Raw genomic sequence first — 18,757 nt, 5'->3', positions numbered from 1 at the left:
AGGTGCCGGTCATTCCCAGATAGGGCGTAATGATAGATATCTAAATCGGGCGACTAAACTCGAACCGAGGTGTCGAGTCTGCAGTTCTAAAGGTGATGGCCCCCACGCCCACTCCCTGTTCCTGCATCATTTGACACGGAATGCCTACGGGTCAATTCAGTACTCGTCGGAATCCCCGAATCCTTGTCTAATTATTGATTCTGTTTCCTGTGACCGGCGCAGTTCCTGCCACGATGATCCCAGTTTCAGGGTCTTGGAGCAAATGTGCTAACTTTGTGCCCGATATAGTAAAGGTAACTTGCTGGTGGTGAGCCACTGTCGTTTTCAGCCTTCGTATATGGCCCCCAAGGGCCCAAGTGGGCGCAGCTATTTTTTACGTGGCTCCACAGATTCGAACATGGGTTGTCAAGCTGACATCTGGGCTATCATTTTGAGAGCTGAGGTAAGGCGGTTTGGATAACTTTAGCCGAGCGTAACGAGCGCAGGCGACCTGGCGATTCGGAACTTTTATTCTGGAAGCATGAAATAAACCTTAGGATGCGATGTGGGCTGATATCTATTCGTTCATCGTTTAAATCGGTAAGTGGTTGGTTAGTGAAGAGCTCTCGACCCTACAGGCCCCGTATACGGCATGTGGAGAATGGAGATAGGAAACAAGCTCCCAGCTGAATTTACGCGAAGTTGACGTTCTGGGGGCGGTCACTAGTTGGTTGGCCCCCAAGATCCCAATCAGCTGAAAACCTTAGGCGCTGCCGCTAATTGTAGGAAATTCCAAATCCTGATGAATAATGGACATGGATGGACATGCCAGGATGAGTGCCCAAAGGACTCGTCCTCGCGTGGGCAGAAGCCTCAACGGTAGATTCCACACCACGTGACACATATATTCCCCATATTGCCACTGAACAATGCGGGGCAGTTTCCTATTTCATCCGCCTTCCTGTCATCGCCCCTCATGCCGACCCCATTTCTTTATAAACCAGAATGGCCGCTCCTGAGGAATACACCTATCGTTATTGGAAAGAGCATCAACTTTCGGATCATTTGTATCAGGGAGGAGGAACTCCGCATGACCCTCCCCACGCTCCTCGCATCCCCGTCGGTAAGCTCCGCTCGTTTATAGTTATCCGCCTTATCTGTTGTACACCCCCTCAGTTCCATTCCTCCAAACCGTTGTTCATGGGGTGATCGTTACACCAATATGCAGTCTATTTCTGGATGCCTCTTTTGACATTCTCATATGCAATATATTCCTCGAGTACGAGACTGACAGATGGTCTGCCTTAGATTCATGCTTTGCCAGTGGAACTATAAAGCGACCGTCTAGTAAACCTCTTTGGAAACACGTTGCTCGATACCACCACTTTTGATTTGTGAACTTGTACCCGTGCAGGGATCTGTCGGGTTTATTCCCAGGCTTCAGGCTACAGACAACCCTACTTTATTGTTTATAATGATGGAGCCACCCAGCACCACATCTCCCCTGGCTGGATACTGCCAGGGCTATTCTACAGATGTGGATACCATCCGCGAAAAAGAGTATCCCTTGTTGAAAGGTACGGATGCTTGACCTCGATTCACTCAAAATCATGCTAATCACGACTACATGGGAATGTAGACACGACATACCTTGATCATGCCGGCACGACAGTATATGCCAAGTCTATGATTGAGGAGTTCTCGCGGCAGATGACATCAAGCCTTTTTGGAAATCCCCACTCAATGTCTTCGTCCTCACAACTTTCTACACAGCGGACAGACGATATTCGCCTACGAGTCCTTAAATTCTTCAACGCAGACCCTGAAGAGTACGATCTTGTATTTGTGGCTAATGCAACTGCGGCTATAAAACTTGTGGCCGATTGCTTTCGGGACTCTGATCATCGCGGCTTCTGGTACGGCTACCATACCGATGCTCACACCAGTCTGGTCGGGGTGCGTGAGATAGCACATATGGGACATCGGTGTTTCCAGAGCGATACTGATGTGGATTCTTGGATCTCTGATCTCCCCACTCTCCAGACAAAGGCCACTCGACTTATCGCATTCCCAGCGCAGTCCAACTTGAATGGCCGCCGTCTTCCTCTCAGATGGTGCAAGGAAGTGCGTTCAGCAGCCGAGAAGAACGGAGGGAATGGTTACACATTACTCGACGCTGCTTCGTTTCTATCGACTGGGTCGCTTGACATTGGCTCAGTGGCACCGGACTTTACGGCACTGAGTTTCTACAAGATATTTGGATTCCCAGATCTGGGTGCCTTGATCGTCCGAAAGAGTGCTGCACATATACTTGAGAGACGCAAGTACTTTGGTGGAGGTACTGTCGATATGGTCATTGCTTCAGACGTACAATGGCACGCCAAGAAGGAGTCTTCTATCCATGAGCGTCTCGAGGACGGAACTATCCCTTTCCATAATATCATCGCTCTCGACGCCGCTATTGATACCCACGAACGTTTATATGGCTCTATGGCAAACATCTCCACACACTGTGCCTCCCTGGCAAAACAATTCTATGATCGAATCTCTGGCTTGACCCATTGGAATCAGACGAAAGTGTGCCACGTGTACGAGACAAATGGAGTCTATGGATGTTCTACCACACAAGGCCCCATCATTCCCTTTAATATACGAAATAGCCTTGGTGAATGGGCTCCCAAGACTGAGGTGGAGAAGCTGGCAACCGTCCAGAACATCCAAATACGGACTGGGTCCGTTTGCAATCCTGGAGGTACTGCACGCGCTCTTGGATGGGTGGGTCAAGATTTGCGTCGCCATTACTCTACCGGTCTCCGTTGCGGAGACGCTCATGATCTCATAGGTGGAAAACCAACGGGCGTCCTGCGTGTCAGTCTGGGCGCAATGACAAGTATGAAGGATATCGACTCAATGGTTGAGTTCATTGAGGAGTTCTATGTGGAGAAGATCCCTCCTGTTGTTGCATTGACACCACCTGTTGAAGAAATTGCCTGTGCTGAGCGTCACTTCTATATTGAAAGTCTCTCGGTGTTCCCCATAAAGAGCTGCGGTGCCTTCAAGATTCCAGAAGGGAAACGATGGGAGATCAGACGAGAAGGTCTGGCCTGGGACCGAGAATGGTGCCTGATTCACCAAGGAACTAATGCGGCTCTGAATCAAAAGAGATATCCCCGCATGGCTCTCATTCGCCCTGCTATTGATCTTGACCGGGGTATTTTGCGTATCAGTTGCGGTGTGCTGACCGAACAAGTGAGCCTTGAAATTTCACTTGGCTGGAAAGACACCACTCTCATTTCAACTTCGACATGCACAAACACCAAACGGCCTTCTACGGTCTGTGGCGATCAAATCTTCCTGCACGCTTATTCTTCACCGGTGGTATCTGCGTTCTTCTCAGACTTCCTTGGTGTTCCTTGCACACTTGCCAGATTCCCCTCTCAAACTGCCAGCCGACTTTCACGACCGCCCCGCCTATCTGGCACATGGAAAAACCGATTCCGAAAGTTCATCATGCCCGGTTCATTTCCGCCCGACCTCCCCCCTCCCTGTCCACGAAACGAATACAAACCCCCTTCGTCTCTCCAACGAGATGCCAATTCTCGTCGTCTCACGCTCATCTGTCAACCACCTCAACGAAAGCATCAAGGCCAACTCTAGACAGGGTAATGGTGGAAGCAAGACCGTCGCTGCGGATGTCTTCCGAGGCAATATCGTCGTGGCAGAGCGACTTGTGAAACTCGGTGATGCGGAACAGCCTTATGCTGAGGATTACTGGTCAGCTATCCATATCGGCCCAACTCAGCTCCGCGTTGATGTTCTAGATGCATGCCAACGATGCCAAATGGTCTGCATCGATCAATTAACCGGTGTGCGAAGCCAGGAGCCCTTCTCTACTCTTGCAAAAACAAGGAACATGAATGGGAAAGTCTGTTTTGGTAAATATGCAGCACTTTCTCCGGGGAAGACAGCTGGGTTTGAGTCACAGCCGGATCACAGGACGGTTATGATAGGAGACGTTGTCATGCCTGTATATCATGATGAATAATTGTAAGGGGTGGGTTTTTGTTTCGAAATTTTTGTCGGCGCCTTTCGTCTCGGTTTAGAATCGTTGTGGTCAAAGCCTGAGCTTGTATAATTCTGCCGTTACTTTCCTTACTCTTTCAACTTTTTTTGGCGAGCATCACTGGACATAAGCGCACAATATCTCGGATTTCTTATTTTCAGTACAGACAATTTGAAAGATACAGGTTCCCTTGCGGCTTGTCGCCTATCTCCACTTAGACTATTCACGCATTAACGTTCAGCCTCATGTTAAAATAGATCACGATCCAAATCACGACTCAGAAGGTAGACGCAGAAACTTCACCTTCACCTCAACAATTTGAGTCTACCCATCATCCAGGTCCAAATTCACGGACTCCTCACTTATATTGACTCAGCTGCAAGACATGAAACAATTTGTCGTCCCCTGTGTGCCAACTGGATTATCCAACTCAGGATCCGGTCGCCTAAACCAACTCGCCAAAAAATTCGTACAATGATCCACATGCTCCATTTTAGCCAGCATATCATCGAGTCGATCCCCACGCATATAAATATCATGTCCGCGTCGCAAAAGGTACAAACAATGCACAAGATGCTCACGCAAAGAAGTCCAGTAGAACCCCTGAGTATTATGTCCAACTTCATCATAATCCTTCATCTGGTGCGTCATGGCCTCATCATAGTAGTACACGAATGGCTTTCCAGCATTGAATGTCTCAAACTCCTTTGAGTAATCATGTGGACATTCTTGATGAAGCCAGCACGCTGAGAGAGGGTCGTATTTGCAGCCTAAGGATTCAGCTTCTGTTGTGGAGTTTCCACAGGAGAGGGTTGTTCGGGGAGTCGTTGGGGACTTTGGCACTGACCGTGCAATCCAGCTGGTGGATTGTATGTGCCTGATTTGATAATGAGGACTTCACGTAGAGGCTCAAATGTGAGAATGGCAATTATGGTGAAGACTAGTAGTATCGGGATGAGAAGGAGGCTGCTGATAGTGATTGCAGCGAGGTTTCTCTTGAGAAATAGCGAGCTTAGGTGACGTCGTCGGCGATTTGTCGCAGTAGAATCGCTGCCGGCGTCGTCGTCAGGCTCTGCTTTAGGCACGAGTTGGTACTTCTTCGGATAGCTTATGTCCATCGTGGTTGAAAAAGTCGGGGACGGGAGATGATTTTCATGCACAGGAAGAAAAAAGTGGCCGTACATTCCTCAGGTTGAAAATAGAAATATGGCAGAAGAAGTTTTAGTGAATATGGGATGGTCATCTTCAAGTATGAAATGAGCAAACAAAGAAGTTGAACTCAAGGTCCATAGCGAAGTGGGTATCGTCGAGGATGATCAATAGGTAGGACAAACGCCATCACATATCCCAGCCACTAGTATTGTGATGGCACCGATAAACTAACCAAAAAGGGTGTTTAATAGCAACCAGATTTTGGCCAAGTAATGTAGCCCAGACCCTGCAGCGAGGTGGCAAAACCTTATGTTATTGACAACTCAATTCGTACAGTACCCATGTAAGTCTCCTCCAGCAGGTAATCCCAGTACATCAGGAGTCCTTTTGTCCTTGAGAATAAGGCCCGTGATCCTAGTGTAGCGAGATCGCAGAAGATCCTCCTTCTTGAACCAATCGTTGCTTTTTCCGATTTGGAAGACAAAGAAACACAACCCGGCCCACCCCAAGCCACAGTAAGATGGCATTTCATCTCTAATAGAGCATTCTCGTCTTAAAATTCTCAGACTCAATGTGTTAGATTTCAAATACTCACAATATGTAAATGAGAATATATATAGTCAGGTTTGTAAAGCTTTTCTTGATGGCCAGCCCAAGTCCGCTTAGTACTCCGTAAGCTTTGCAGCGGCAGGCGGATAGCGATCCCCCGCAACAGCGAACTTGTCCAGAATAGCCTTGATCTCAGCCATATACTCTTCAGACAGCGGAATATCCGTCACATTCTCAAGAACTCTCTGCTCCGATCTGGCACCAGCAACAGGCACAATGACCGGCATTCCATCTCGCCGACTTTGAGCCTTGATCCAAGAAAGCGCAAGCTGAGCAGTAGTACACAACTTCTTCGCAGCCATCTCCTCTAGCTTTATGACTAGCTGCAAGTTCATCTCAAAGTTCTCTGGCTGGAAGCGCGGGAAGAACCGGTGGTAGTCATTGGCAGGCATATCAGCGAGACTCTTGATCTGCCCCGTGAGCATACCACCACCAAGAGGAGTATACGCTACCATCGGAATACCCAACTCGGCACAAGTCTCAGCGACACCATCTCGAAGACATATGTCGCCCACAAGCTGATTTCCGCTTCCACCATATCGATCTTTGCCACCTTTTGCGGCGCGCCGAATAGTATTGGCACTGACTTCGCTCAACTGGGTGCCACCGATTTTGCCCTCCTTCACAAGCTCTGCCAGTGCATCGACTGTGTCCTCAATTGGCACATCTTTGTCGACTTGTCTACAGCCGAAGATATCGATTTACTTCTTCCCGTCGAGGCTGGCGTTTGCGCGCTCCACGAAGGCCAGGATTGCCTCGGGAGGACAGTCCATAGTAGATATTCGCATATCCTTGATACCACTTTTGATAGTAAGAACAACCTTGTCGGCGTCCTCGGGAAAGATGTTGAAATAGCGGTTCATGAGGTGGAGAGAGTTGTTGTCGGGTGTGCCGTAGACATCGGCTCCGTTCCAGACATTGACGCCCGCGGCGAGAACAGCCTTGAGAACTTTGAAAGCTTTCTCATCGGGCGTAACATCGTCTTTCCAGGTCAGACCTATGCAATTGTGAGCTTTCGTACATTGCTACCGGGCAATGGGTGTGAGTAACGTATGCATCAGGTCCAGGCCATTTTGGTTGATCGGCTTCCCGGCTAGGGAAGGCATTGGCAGTGGGCGGCGGTATTTACACTCGACGAAATCGTGAAAATAGGATCTCAAGGGACACAGCGACAGGTATTGAGAAACCAATTGCTCTGACGAAAATAACAGTTGACTAGATGGTCTGTCTCTCGGGATACCGAGTCCGCATCTTAGGTCCGCTTAACTCCGGCATCGCATAGACCCCACAATCTATTAGAATGTGGTCTCAGATATGCCGATCTTGATTCGAGATTGTGGCAGGTCGCGTGCAACATGAGAATGGGCTATACTGATTCATTGTGGAGCTCAAATATTCCAGCGCTTCACACCCAAGATGCCATCCACGTACATCGAGCGATGTGGTCACTGTGGGGACCAAGCTTCGTAAGCAATGCCAAGTGGATGTTTAAGTTGAAAGGAACGATGACTCTATTGCTGAACAGCTAGCCTAGTGGCCGTCAGATCGTGAAACGCAATCAATTGCAAGATCTGACTAGTGCAAGCTCACGACAGCCATCCACCTTCAACGGTCTATGAGAATCACTGACGGCATTGACTTGTGTGCATGAATAACTTATGCAATTGCGCACCTTATGCGACTGCTGCGATAGTTGAGTATCGACACGGGAATGTTCATGGGATTCAACTCGCTTGCCGCTGTGGGAGCTGTGGGATCAATAAGGTAATGAGATTCGTGACCCTCACATATTCTGCAGATTGAAGCGGCATTCAGCTCATCTGGGCCTGTGCTAATGTGAATTGGACCTTCATTAAAAGCAAGAGACGGAAGCGAAGATGCGACAACCCTCGGGAGTGGGATATAGGAGGATGAACGAGTACTCGATCCCTGTCGGGGTATCAACAATAAGAAAATTGACCAAGGGTTATTGCATTGAAGGTCATATTTATTGCCTTGAGACTTTCATAGAAGTAAGTAAGAGTCACTCATGCTAGAATCTTGACCATGGGTCAATACTGCAATAACGCTTTGTTTGGACTCACGTATAAAACACCATGCATAGCGTGAATAGACGTTTCGTCTGGCCTTAAATCTCCGATTTCTGGTTGCTGTTCCTTTCGTACTGTCTTTAATTGGGCCGATCGCAACGGTAGCGGCGGTTTAAGTATTATAGCAAGTCGGCCTTGCAAGGTGCATTGAGCTCGAGTTGCCCGCTCTGATCCACAGGTGTTGGAAGTGCGACGAGAAACAGCCATTTCGGGTGAAACGACTTTCCGCTAGGGGTACTCGGCGTCAAAATTTAGGACGTGAGGGATACATGAGACCGTAGCCCCCCGGAAAATACGAATTAAGAACCCTGCCCTGTTCGGAATGGCACTAGCAGGAGCTGCAGATCATCATAACCATAATGGATTAGCTTGCGAGAAGGATCGTCGAGGGAGAGAAAATGGGAAAAGATCAACATCTTCATCTAACCGTGCCGTGCCACATGGCATCACACCGACAAACTGTCAAACGGGGCCGATTGTTTCCCAAAAGCTCGGTCGAGTGGACGATCACCCGTTTTGGCACGTTCTCTAGACGTCAACTCTTTTTTCATGTCAATTCACGGGTCAAACTATTCCCGAGGTCTAACGATGCATTTCCTGCGTCCCTGTTCTATGCTTCCAATTCTTCACGATTAAGGTTCCCGAGTTGTCGCGGACCTTTTGGTTGTTGCATATCCCGGAGAGAACAATCAGGCAGCAGTCTGGAACTTGAAAAGAAAAGCAATAACATTATGAATAGGATCACTCGCGGGGCAGAGGAAATGAAGGCACTATATCCGAGCCTCGTGACAGTACTATCTCGCACGAGCTCCTCGGCGGACCTACCATCAGGGTCACCGGATGGAGGCGACCTGGCGTTGGCGGTGGCACTTCCGATCCTTGGCTGGGATTGTGAATTGAAGAATCTACAACGGGCGCAGGGACATACCACGTTTTCTTCGCGATATGAAGAGATTGACTTCAAGGTTGTCGTCGGGCAAATGTTACTGGTCAATGCGATGATAAACGAGTCCACGATTGATAAAGCCATTCTTTCACGATCTCCTGTGGCGCGGACAGACCACCTCGTTGCGGTGAGTGGGTACGTGTGGTTCCTGGACGTGACCGGGGTGGTTGTATACGGTTATCTGGGTTTCGACACCTAGGCGCATTTCACTGGGTCGCCTAGTTACTCCCGGTCCGCTAGGTCCAAGACCTTGGCAGAAAGATGGGATTCCATGAGCCTTTGGATATAATGGGTCTGCGCACGTGCGTTAGTGGACACCATGCAGTGATGGAGAGGCGTTTGGATCCAGGCGCGGGTGCAGTTGTGGTGGCTGTTTGGGCTTGGGATCACGTTACGCCGCAATACAACAATAAGCCGGAGAACGTGGTGTTGTATCGGATTCCGGCGGAAATGGACGTGATGGAAACGAGAAGGTGAGATGTGGCAAGGAGAGCAACAAAGGAAGCACATCTGACATTGATAGAAGGGTGAGATTATTGTCTGGGGAAACCGGGCATACAAGGCACCAGGTGGCCTGTGTGGTGACTGATCTATAGATAACTATTACTCCGTATAGAGAGAGCCTTGTGCCCGGAAGATCGCATAGAAAGAGGGTCACGCCCCGGTGCCATAGCCTCTCACTCCGCCTCGATCTTTCTAGGTATCTTTCCAGCCCCGATGACGAAGCGAACATTTGAGCCCCGGCCCCCTTGGAGCCTGGGATGGTCCGGAGCTATGACCACACCGGTCGATCTCGATTCCAGATCATTTCTCGAAACATTCGGAGCACTTCCGGGTTGGGATTAGCTTTTTCCATGTTCGGGAGAAGATCCATGGGAGCTAAGAACCCAAATCCGGATGAAGTAGGAAGGAAACAATAGTGGATGATTGATTTGAAGATTGATAATGACAGAGTTTTCTCTTTTGACGGAGTTATGAGATCCGTGGCTGGTCAAAGTGTGATATCATCATATCAGGGGTCTACAGGAGTATATCATGGATGAATACATCTCTGACAATGGCAGGCAGTCATTGCCGAGTCCAGATGGGGGCTATATGAGATCCAGAATAAGTACGATGCACAAGTTGACTCGTGTGGGAGTAGTCGTTCAATGAGATACCGAGTATAGTTAGGGCCCATGACTAGGTAACGCATTGTTCATGTCAGAACTAGTCCGTTAGTTTCTATTACTCCGGAAATTAGTATCGAGTAAATCGAAGAGAGGATCCAATGTCATATGGAAAGAGGAACAGTCGATGGGACTCGATGTAGACTTGTAAGAGGAAGAGGGGGGGGAAATAAGAGACCCGCCCCGCGGGACGATCTGTTGGCCAGCCATTTGGGCACGTTTTGCCGCGGGTGCTCCACACTCGGCCAGCGTTGGGTAATTTGATATTATTGTATTCGGTTCACTCGGGAATTTCCAGATTTTTTGTTCTTGTCATTGCCTGCGCCATTCGACGCACTCAACTGGTTCGCTGCTTGCCTGCCTTAGTGTCCTGTCACCCCTCTTGGCCATAGGACACTCAGCTGGCCTTCTCACGATATTGACAACTCGGCGCTTATCACGGGCGCCATATATTCATTTCGCGTCCCAGGACCTCTTCTTGCGAACCTACTCTTTCAGCCATTCCCATCAGCTCATGTCATGGTTCTTGCCGGCCGATCTCTGGATGGAGATCCGCCTTGAACCCGCCTTGTCCACCCCTCAAATGCGCCTGATCCCCGCCACCACCTGTCGCTATTAAAATAAACAGTCTCGGGACCTCGTCCCTCCCCGAGATCGCGGCCATGAGCCATCACTTCCCTTATTCATCAGACTTCCAGGAGTGGGAAAGCACTTCTTCACGCCGTGAAAGCTCGGTCTCAACCTCCACCGTGTCGTCCGCCTCCACCAGCATCCTCTTCCAGAGCCCCTCAACCTCCCCCGGGACAAGCTCACGGAAGCAGTCATGGCAGCTCTACGACGATGTAGTGCGGCTCCAACTCAATCCTTCAATGACCATGTACGTTCAAAGTGTTTGCCGTGGAGGGTGTGTGCCTGGTGCTCCAAGTCGTTAACGTGCCCATGTCGATCACAGTTCCTTTGTTAAGAATGGTCAACTCTTCAAACTAAGATATACATACATTGACGTATGTAAAGATTCAACGGGGGCGTTGAAATGTCTTGAGCTCGGGGGAGGTCTCGGCCAGCAAGCACCCTTTATCCACGCCTGTGAGTGACCATGACCAGCGATAGACTCGAAGAATGATTGCACAGAAGCTAATGACAAGAGCAGTTCACAACACAAAACTACCCGTCCCACATCTCGAACATCCTAAAGACCACGAACACTACCCTCTCCGCATCTCCTTCCTCGATCAACAGACCGTCCAGACCGCGCATGTGGTCTTTATGACGCAATTATCATATAAATTTGAAAACTGGCAAGGTATGCGACCGTATAACTGTTGCTGGCCTTTTTGGATTATACTAATTGCAAGCAGATTGTGTACAATTCCAAGAGCTTCTATTATGCTCCAAATTGGTCTTTCTAGGTGGCATTGCCGAGGCCAAGTCCAAGGGCCGCGGAGAAGAGTGTATTAGCCAGAACCTCCGAATCCTCCGTGGGCATAATGGCAAAAGAGTCATGCTCTTCTTTGCCAATTCTCAACGTGGTGCCCTCAAACGATACGTATCAGTTCCTCGTGAGTTCAGCCTCTTCTTCATCCCAATTATGCCCATTTTGCGCAATCCTTTGGCCTCTTGTTGGCACATATCCGTGTCGAAACACCTGGGCCAGCCCCATTATCCCTTGGCAATTCTAAAATTCTCTGTTTTACTTCCGGAACATCTATCTAAAACCAGCCACAGTCAACTGCGTGGGGAGCGTGAAACCGCCCAAGAAAACCGGGCGACCGGTTATCGTCGAGCTCAATCCAAACTTTGAGATCTTATCGCAAATGCGAAACCTTCAGATCACCTTTCTGAATGATGATGGTCAGTGCTTTTTCCAGCCCGCATGGAACTCATGCCAATGACGAAAGTCCGAGCACCCATCGCTAACAAAGATTGTTCTTTAGATTGCAAGAGCTTCTGTCAGCTGCTGTCAACGGACCTTACGATTGGATGAATAGAATAAATCCCAGGTCTATGGTCCTGGGTACCTTTTTTGGTTTCTTTTTTTCATTATTTTCGGGTTTGACTTTTTGACGGTTTTTTTTTCTTGACTGTCTCTTCATACATTTTGTTTTTTTTACCTTTCCACCGAATTCCCACTTTGCATGGCGGAGTTTTTCGGAGTGTGATTTATTACCGTGTGATACCATATAATGCAGCACTGTCTCTATCTGATTGAAACCGTTAATTTCTCCTGGATCGCGTAACTCCTTGGCATGGACTTTTGATAAACTGCCAAGACGCCGAGTCGTAGTCGTAAGATGATAGTGAGAGTGGTCGTAATCGGATGATACCACAGTAGGATAGTATCAAGAAAGCATGGTAGTGGGCTCATGTCACTGTCATGTCTCATGTACGAATACTGGAATTAACGTGGTCAAAAGAGGCGTGGTGCAAAGCATATTTAAGTGGAGTGGGGCGGTGCGCCGAGCGATTCAAGCACTTCGACGCCCGCACGTGTGGGCAGCGATCGTTTGGTTTGGCTCGGGCGTGTGGGGGCAGCTTAACCATGTTGGTCCTTAGTTTATCTTCGTGGCTTTTCGCCCTGGTCCAACTGCTTCAACTGGTTCAAGGCTCTGTTCTCTTAGACACTTCCTTCCTAATCGTACGGGGAGTCTTCTCCGCCTTACACTTTGTATCCACGAGGAGGACCCTTCTGGACTGGTTATGTCCAGTCCTTTGCTTTGAGTGACAAACTTTCCACTTCCCCCCCACTCATTAGTCTTATTGTATTCCGAACAATAGACTCAAATGTGCCCACCCCACTCAGTTCATTCAATCCCATTGAACCGAACCCAGCGCTATGCGCGCCGGAGCTACCCAGCTGGGCTGCAGTAGCGCGAGCAGGGATCATCTTGGGTCACCAGCGAGGCTCAACGTGCTGCACTCATTGGCCCCACGCCGTGCAACTCGCGTGGAAGGGCAATGGCCGCTGGGCCAGTCCTGGTCTTTTTTCCATGGTGGAAAGTGAAAGCGATTCTGACGAGGGGAAAGGTCCCGAGACCCGATCACTGGGTCTGACTATATCTCGCCTGCGATCTCCTGAGACCTCGCCTTTTAATCCTTCCGGGCACCGGTATGAAACATCGTTGAACGGTCGAGAGGGTTTCCGCTGAATGCGATCATGGGGAGGTTTCACGCCCGACTATACAAGACCGACCGTGCGCGGGACTTCGATCATGAACAGGTGGGCTGCTTATTCCCGCTTTCGACGCCCACTTCGTGGGGTCTTCGATCAAGTGAGAGGAGCTGTGGATAGAGCTAACGTGAAGTTATTGAACGTTAGGATCGATATGTTCGCATGCGCCAGATCTACGAGACTATCGACCGGCAGGGCTATCAGTGGATTGTCGTGCTGGTCGCTGGTCTCGGTTTCTTCCTCGATGGTTACACAGTGAGTGGGCGGAACAAACGAGATCAGATAAGATGATTACAGAAGGCTAACGAGCCTCGCAACAGCTCTTTGCCAGTAACATGGCCTTGCCCATGATTTCTTACGTTTATTGGAGAGATGAAATCTCCTCGCTGCGACTGACCTGCATTAATATCGCAACATTGGCCGGTACGCTGTTTGGTATGGTGATCTTTGGATTTTTGGCAGACAAGAATGGCCGAAAGAAGATGTACGGTGTCGAGCTGGTCCTTTTAATAACGTCCACGCTCGGCGTTGTGATGTCGTCAACCGGTGAGAATGGCAGTATGAATATCTATGCCTGGTTGATCTGGTGGAGAATCTGCGTCGGAATTGGTGTCGGCGCTGATTACCCATTATCGGCTGTGATCACCTCTGAGTATGTATACAACGCTGTTCAGGAACGGCCTGCGATGAACTTGGAACTAACTACGAGTATAGATTCGCACCAACGAAACATCGAGCCCGTATGATGGCTAGCGTCTTCTTTATGCAGCCGCTGGGACAGATCGCAGGAAACTTGGTATCTCTAATCGTCATCGCCATCGCTCGTAGCAAGGGCTCTGACGACCTCACCCGCACTGTCGACATTATGTGGCGCTGGGTGCTGGGTATCGGTGTCGTACCAGGCGCTATTGCGTGTCTCTTCCGGTTTGCCATTCCTGAGAGTCCGCGCTATCTCGTGGAGATCGAAGATGACCCCGTTACTGCCCAGTTCGACGCGACCACGCTCTTCAGTGACCAGGCCTCGAGCCCTGCTTTCGACCAAACCAGCTTTGCAACAGGGACTGGCAGTGCTATCCAATTACCACCCATCTCATCACTTGCCAGTGACTCTATCGATGAGGACGAGGAGTACAGTAGTCACATGCCACCGGCAACGCTGAACTCCCACTGGCGCCTTGCCCGCACAGATATTATTCGGTACTTCTGGACTGAAGGTAACTGGCGCAGCTTGGCTGGTACTGCTTTTGCGTGGCTGCTCCTTGACTTTGGATACTATGGAATTGGTCTTTCCAGCCCACAGTTCTTGGCCAAGACCTGGGGCTCTCTACACCTTAGTCACCCAGCACCTAATTGGGAGACCGATGACCGACCCGGCGCCAGCGTCTATGATCAACTCTTTAACACCTCTGTCCATGGCCTTGTCATTTTGAATATTGGCAGCTTTGTCGGAGGTCTCATTTTCATTCTTTTCTCCCACCGCATCGACCGTGTCGCTCTCCAAAAGTACATGTTCGTGGCTCTGGCAGCTCTTTTCATTGCTCTGGGCAGCATGTTCATCAATCTCTATACCTATCCGCCGGCCGTCGTCACTTTGTACATCGTTGGCCAAATCCTTTTCAACTTTGGTGTGTTCCCCTCCATCAATCATGCTATCCATATCATGAGCTAACAATTTTCCAGGCCCCAATGCAACAACTTACATGATCCCTGCCGAAATCTTCCCTACCCGTTACCGCGGCACTTGCCACGGTATCAGCGCTGGCGCCGGCAAACTCGGCTCTATTCTCGTTCAAATCTTTTCAACATACTACCGCTTCAGCGGTGCCGATACCATTTCAACACGCCGTCACGGCATCATTCTTTTCGTCTTCAGCGCATGCATGATCCTCGGTGCAGCAGTCACACAATTCTGGATCCCGCCCTTGCAACAAAAGAAGGGCTCAAACCTGATCTGGGGCGGCAAGCCGTATACCCTCGAAACATTATCTCTTGGCCGCATGGGCCGCAAGAGTCGCGAAAATAATTTGCGGAAGAGGGCATCTCGGCAACGCGCCATGTCATTCAGTGGCTAGACTTTTGTCATTCTTCTTTCATTCTTCTTTTTTTTCTTTTTCCCTTTATTCTTTACTTATACTTTTTCCTTGCTGTGATCTATAGACGGTGTTTCTCAGGATTCAGGGCTTGACATCTCTTTTAGTTTGGAGTGATGTGGATGGAATTTGTGTGGACTTCTAATCCTTTGGACTGGGTTGCGTGGGGGCCCGGATGTATTATCGTTGGCTGGAAATACTTGAATAGATACCCCCTTTTACACTTTACTGGACTGGCTTCAACACCTAAATGTAGAGAAATTTAGTGTAGTATTTACCTGGATGGTATCGATACTTCTATGCTAATTGATCAAGTAGAAGAGATCTACGGGCAGAGAATTGCAGGCTGAGCAAGCTAATCCCTGACGGTGATCTACCCTGAAAGATTCTTCCAGTTTACCTCTAAAGATTTCCCAAATCTTGATCATACATCCCAACTTGCTGGCTTTCTTCCAATCAAATGGCCTGACGTTTGCGCTGACTAATTGTCCGGACAAAGCCCGGAATTTGCCGTGATTCAGCGACGCTTACACCAAGCGCCCACAAGAAACTACTCCATCAAACCTTCTTGAATTTCATCTTGAGGATTCTTCATTCACTTAACCTATTTAAAATGGATGGCACCGATGCGGATCCATCATCGCCGTCAAATCCACGCAAACGTCGCCGCCCGGCATTGTCGTGCCAACAATGTCGCGCCCGCAAGGTCAAATGCGACAAAGAGATGCCATGCGGTCCATGTACCAAAGCTTATGGTTCTTTGAAATGCTCGTATGTCCATGAGGGTAAAGCTGCTTTGGATGCAAGACTCGAGACATCTAAGAGGAGTGGGTATGAATCACCCACTTCTCCTGTTGGGTCGTGTATAGCGGCTGGAAATAGTACTGGTACTTCTGTGGATAGGCTGAGCGATGGAGCGCGAATTGCACAGTTGGAGAGCAGTGTTCGGGTTCTTCATGATCGAATATCGAGTCTGGAGAACCAGATTAAAGGTCCAGCGAGCAGTCAATTGCCATCTCATGGTACCTCGGGTTCAAAAAATGACTTGAATGGACTTGGGGAACGCATTGCTGAGCTGGAACGGTTGTCTGCACCTAGTAGATCTGGGCGATCGGCTCCACCTCAAACCACGATTCCTCCGCTGGCGCCTCGGCTGAAGTGTGTTGGGGAACGAACTCGATTATTCGGTACTACACATTGGGCTTTGATATTTCACCAGGTACGACGTCTCTTCCAAGGAATATATCGCACTGGGCTGATCAACCTTGCTAGCTCCGCCTACTTTGTCAAGTACGCAGCACAGCCAGCTATACTGATAGTAATCAAAACGAGATGAGCAAGCTTCTCAGAGAAGTTCGAGGCCTGAGGAGGATCATCAAAAGCCGACAGACGCCGCTGTTACTAGATCCAGCCGCAGATCTGCTCAATGATCTCCCTTCAAGGGAGATTTGCGACGAGCTTGTGCGCCACTACTTCCGAACTCTGGGCTTGATATATCAAGTCATGCATATTCCGTCGTTCTACCAGGAATACGAACGCTTCTGGGGAAATTCTCACTCGGCGTCAACGGGGTTCGTGAGGAAGCTTTTGCTGATCCTTGCAATCGGGTCTATATTCCACTGCAAATCTGGTCCATTTAATGAACTCGGTCTACCGACTCGACGGTGGATCTATGCCGCGCAGTGGTGGATCTCCGGGCCCTTCGAAAAAGAACGTGAAAGCATAGAAGGATTGCAGGTGCATTGTCTGCTGCTTCTCTGTCGTCAAGCCTATGCAATGGATAAAGAGTCTAATTGGACCGCTGCTGGTACTTTGTTGCGTCAAGCTATCTACCAGGGCCTGCATCGCGACCCGAGTAACTTCCCAGCAATTTCTGCGTTTGATGCAGAAATGCGACGCCGGATATGGGCCTCTATACTTGAAATCAATATTCAGTTTTCGCTTGATGCGGCCATGCCTCCGCTATTGACTCCAGAGGATTACGATACGCGACCACCGGCAAATTTGGGAGATGATGACTTCGATCGATCGACAAACGATATACCTCCGTCACAACCCAAACACTACTACACCACATCGTCCTTGCAAACTCTCCTCTGCCAGTCCCTCCCTGTACGGCTGCGTATTGCACGGACTATAAACGATTGTAGCAATGAGCAATCCTACGAGAACGCGCTGCATCTGGGCAGGGAGGTAACAGCAGCTTGCAAGGAAATGGCCGCCCTCTTTCACACCTGGTTCTCACGGACAAGCAAAAGCATGTTTCCACCAACCCAGTTCCATCAGCGAATCATGGACACAATCCTACGGCGCTTTTTGCTCAATCTGTATCGCCCATTCGCATCCCAGGCTGCGCGAGATCCGCGATTCTATCTCTCACGAAAACTCAGTATCGACTCTGCCCTCATTTTGGCATCCTATACAGAAAGCCCCACTCCAGACCTGTACGCCGATAAAAGCCCATATCGAGATTTTCAACGACTAGCCCTTTCCGGGACAGGAATCTTCAAGGGTTGTCTTTCTTTGGATGTCATCATAGTAATCAGTCTAGAACTCATCACCCAACTGGAAGACGAATCTACCACGCTACCGACCGGCCCTGCACCAGTCCCTCCAAACGCAGTTGATCAAAAGACGGAGAATGCTCTCAATCCACTCATCCGGGCACTTGAGCGAATCAAAGACCACCTTTATCAAGGATTAGCCGCGGGAATCCCAAGCATGAAGCGGTACTGTCTACTCACAGGTGTTCTTGCACAGATTCAAGCTGTACCTCAGGGAGAGCAGGCAGAGTGGACCCATATCCGGGAAGCTTTCATGGATAGTATGAGGACTTGTCGTAAATTGCTACAAAAACATATCTCGAATGGTCCTCCCGGCCAGGTGGCCGATGGGACACTGCTTACGCCGAGTGATGTTGTGTGTGGGTTCACACCCGAGAGCGCAGTTGGGTCAAGCATGGACTCTGAATATATGGTCAGTCCAAAGTTCATCCAACGAAGTGAGATTTTGGGGGAAGCACTGACGTATATCTAGATTCCGGATCTCGGCTTCGATGATTTGGGCTTCTGGGATATTCCTGACTTTTTGAACACTGAAATGTTGGCAGCGTCGCAGTACGGGCAAAACTCAATTTGACGATTTTCAGTCTAAATTTTGGACAACTCATTCTACTACGACTCTTGTTGTTTACTTTGAAATAGTCTGTTCAAGAATCTTCCCATAGTCCCGAAATAGTTAACGTAGTTCCCAGTCGACCCGATCACCCCAAAACACCATATTACATGCGAATTTTTAGGTGCCCATAAATCAACAACGAGAATATATTTTAGTCTGATTTTTAGTATGCTAGAATCTCATTACACTGGAAATACTTCAGCCTAGCTGGTATATTCATAGATAGTTACTTACCTGCAATACCAAGAATACTCCCCGGTCGGGCAGTATAAATATATCTATCTATGTTCTAATGGCCCAAAATATTTTTGAG

The 18,757-nt window shown here is 49.1% G+C and overlaps 7 protein-coding genes across 7 annotated transcripts; 5 read left to right on the top strand and 2 right to left on the bottom strand.

The window, feature by feature from the left end:
• Nucleotides 1-955: 955 nt before the first annotated feature.
• Nucleotides 956-4,024, top strand: hxB (putative molybdenum cofactor sulfurase protein (HxB); the record flags this gene model as incomplete). The annotated part of the gene is made up of 4 exons (XM_057153701.1): nt 956-1,102; nt 1,394-1,556; nt 1,619-3,312; nt 3,377-4,024. The coding sequence occupies 4 exons, from the start codon at nt 956-958 to the stop codon at nt 4,022-4,024; spliced, it is 2,652 nt and encodes an 883-aa protein (XP_057008039.1).
• Nucleotides 4,025-4,812: 788 nt separating this feature from the next.
• N7473_007760 (uncharacterized protein) lies at nt 4,813-5,160 on the bottom strand (the record flags this gene model as incomplete). Its single annotated transcript, XM_057153700.1, has 1 exon — nt 4,813-5,160. One exon carries the CDS (start codon nt 5,158-5,160, stop codon nt 4,813-4,815), a length of 348 nt encoding a protein of 115 aa, XP_057008038.1.
• A 696-nt stretch (nt 5,161-5,856) lies between these two features.
• N7473_007759 (aldo/keto reductase) lies at nt 5,857-7,522 on the bottom strand (the record flags this gene model as incomplete). The annotated part of the gene is made up of 4 exons (XM_057153699.1): nt 5,857-6,449; nt 6,570-6,800; nt 7,235-7,251; nt 7,476-7,522. 4 exons carry the CDS (start codon nt 7,520-7,522, stop codon nt 5,857-5,859), a joined length of 888 nt encoding a protein of 295 aa, XP_057008037.1.
• Nucleotides 7,523-8,624: 1,102 nt separating this feature from the next.
• N7473_007758 (uncharacterized protein) lies at nt 8,625-9,038 on the top strand (the record flags this gene model as incomplete). Its single annotated transcript, XM_057153698.1, has 1 exon — nt 8,625-9,038. One exon carries the CDS (start codon nt 8,625-8,627, stop codon nt 9,036-9,038), a length of 414 nt encoding a protein of 137 aa, XP_057008036.1.
• Nucleotides 9,039-10,670: 1,632 nt separating this feature from the next.
• N7473_007757 (uncharacterized protein) lies at nt 10,671-11,992 on the top strand (the record flags this gene model as incomplete). Its single annotated transcript, XM_057153697.1, has 6 exons — nt 10,671-10,885; nt 10,961-11,094; nt 11,159-11,311; nt 11,367-11,567; nt 11,734-11,859; nt 11,943-11,992. 6 exons carry the CDS (start codon nt 10,671-10,673, stop codon nt 11,990-11,992), a joined length of 879 nt encoding a protein of 292 aa, XP_057008035.1.
• Nucleotides 11,993-13,111: 1,119 nt separating this feature from the next.
• Nucleotides 13,112-15,499, top strand: N7473_007756 (phosphate transporter). Its single transcript, XM_057153696.1, has 5 exons — nt 13,112-13,225; nt 13,325-13,432; nt 13,498-13,829; nt 13,892-14,802; nt 14,858-15,499. Exons 1-5 carry the CDS (start codon nt 13,163-13,165, stop codon nt 15,247-15,249), a joined length of 1,806 nt encoding a protein of 601 aa, XP_057008034.1. The 5' UTR covers nt 13,112-13,162; the 3' UTR covers nt 15,250-15,499.
• A 381-nt stretch (nt 15,500-15,880) lies between these two features.
• Nucleotides 15,881-18,405, top strand: N7473_007755 (uncharacterized protein; the record flags this gene model as incomplete). Its single annotated transcript, XM_057153695.1, has 3 exons — nt 15,881-16,486; nt 16,540-18,243; nt 18,304-18,405. 3 exons carry the CDS (start codon nt 15,881-15,883, stop codon nt 18,403-18,405), a joined length of 2,412 nt encoding a protein of 803 aa, XP_057008033.1.
• Between the last annotated feature and the right edge of the window lie 352 nt (nt 18,406-18,757).

This window comes from Penicillium subrubescens, assembly GCF_028828155.1.
Source record: "Penicillium subrubescens strain IBT 31985 chromosome Unknown utg000005l_segment0_segment0, whole genome shotgun sequence".
NCBI classification, from domain to species: Eukaryota; Fungi; Ascomycota; class Eurotiomycetes; order Eurotiales; family Aspergillaceae; genus Penicillium; species Penicillium subrubescens.
This window is presented reverse-complemented; position numbering and strand designations above follow the sequence as displayed.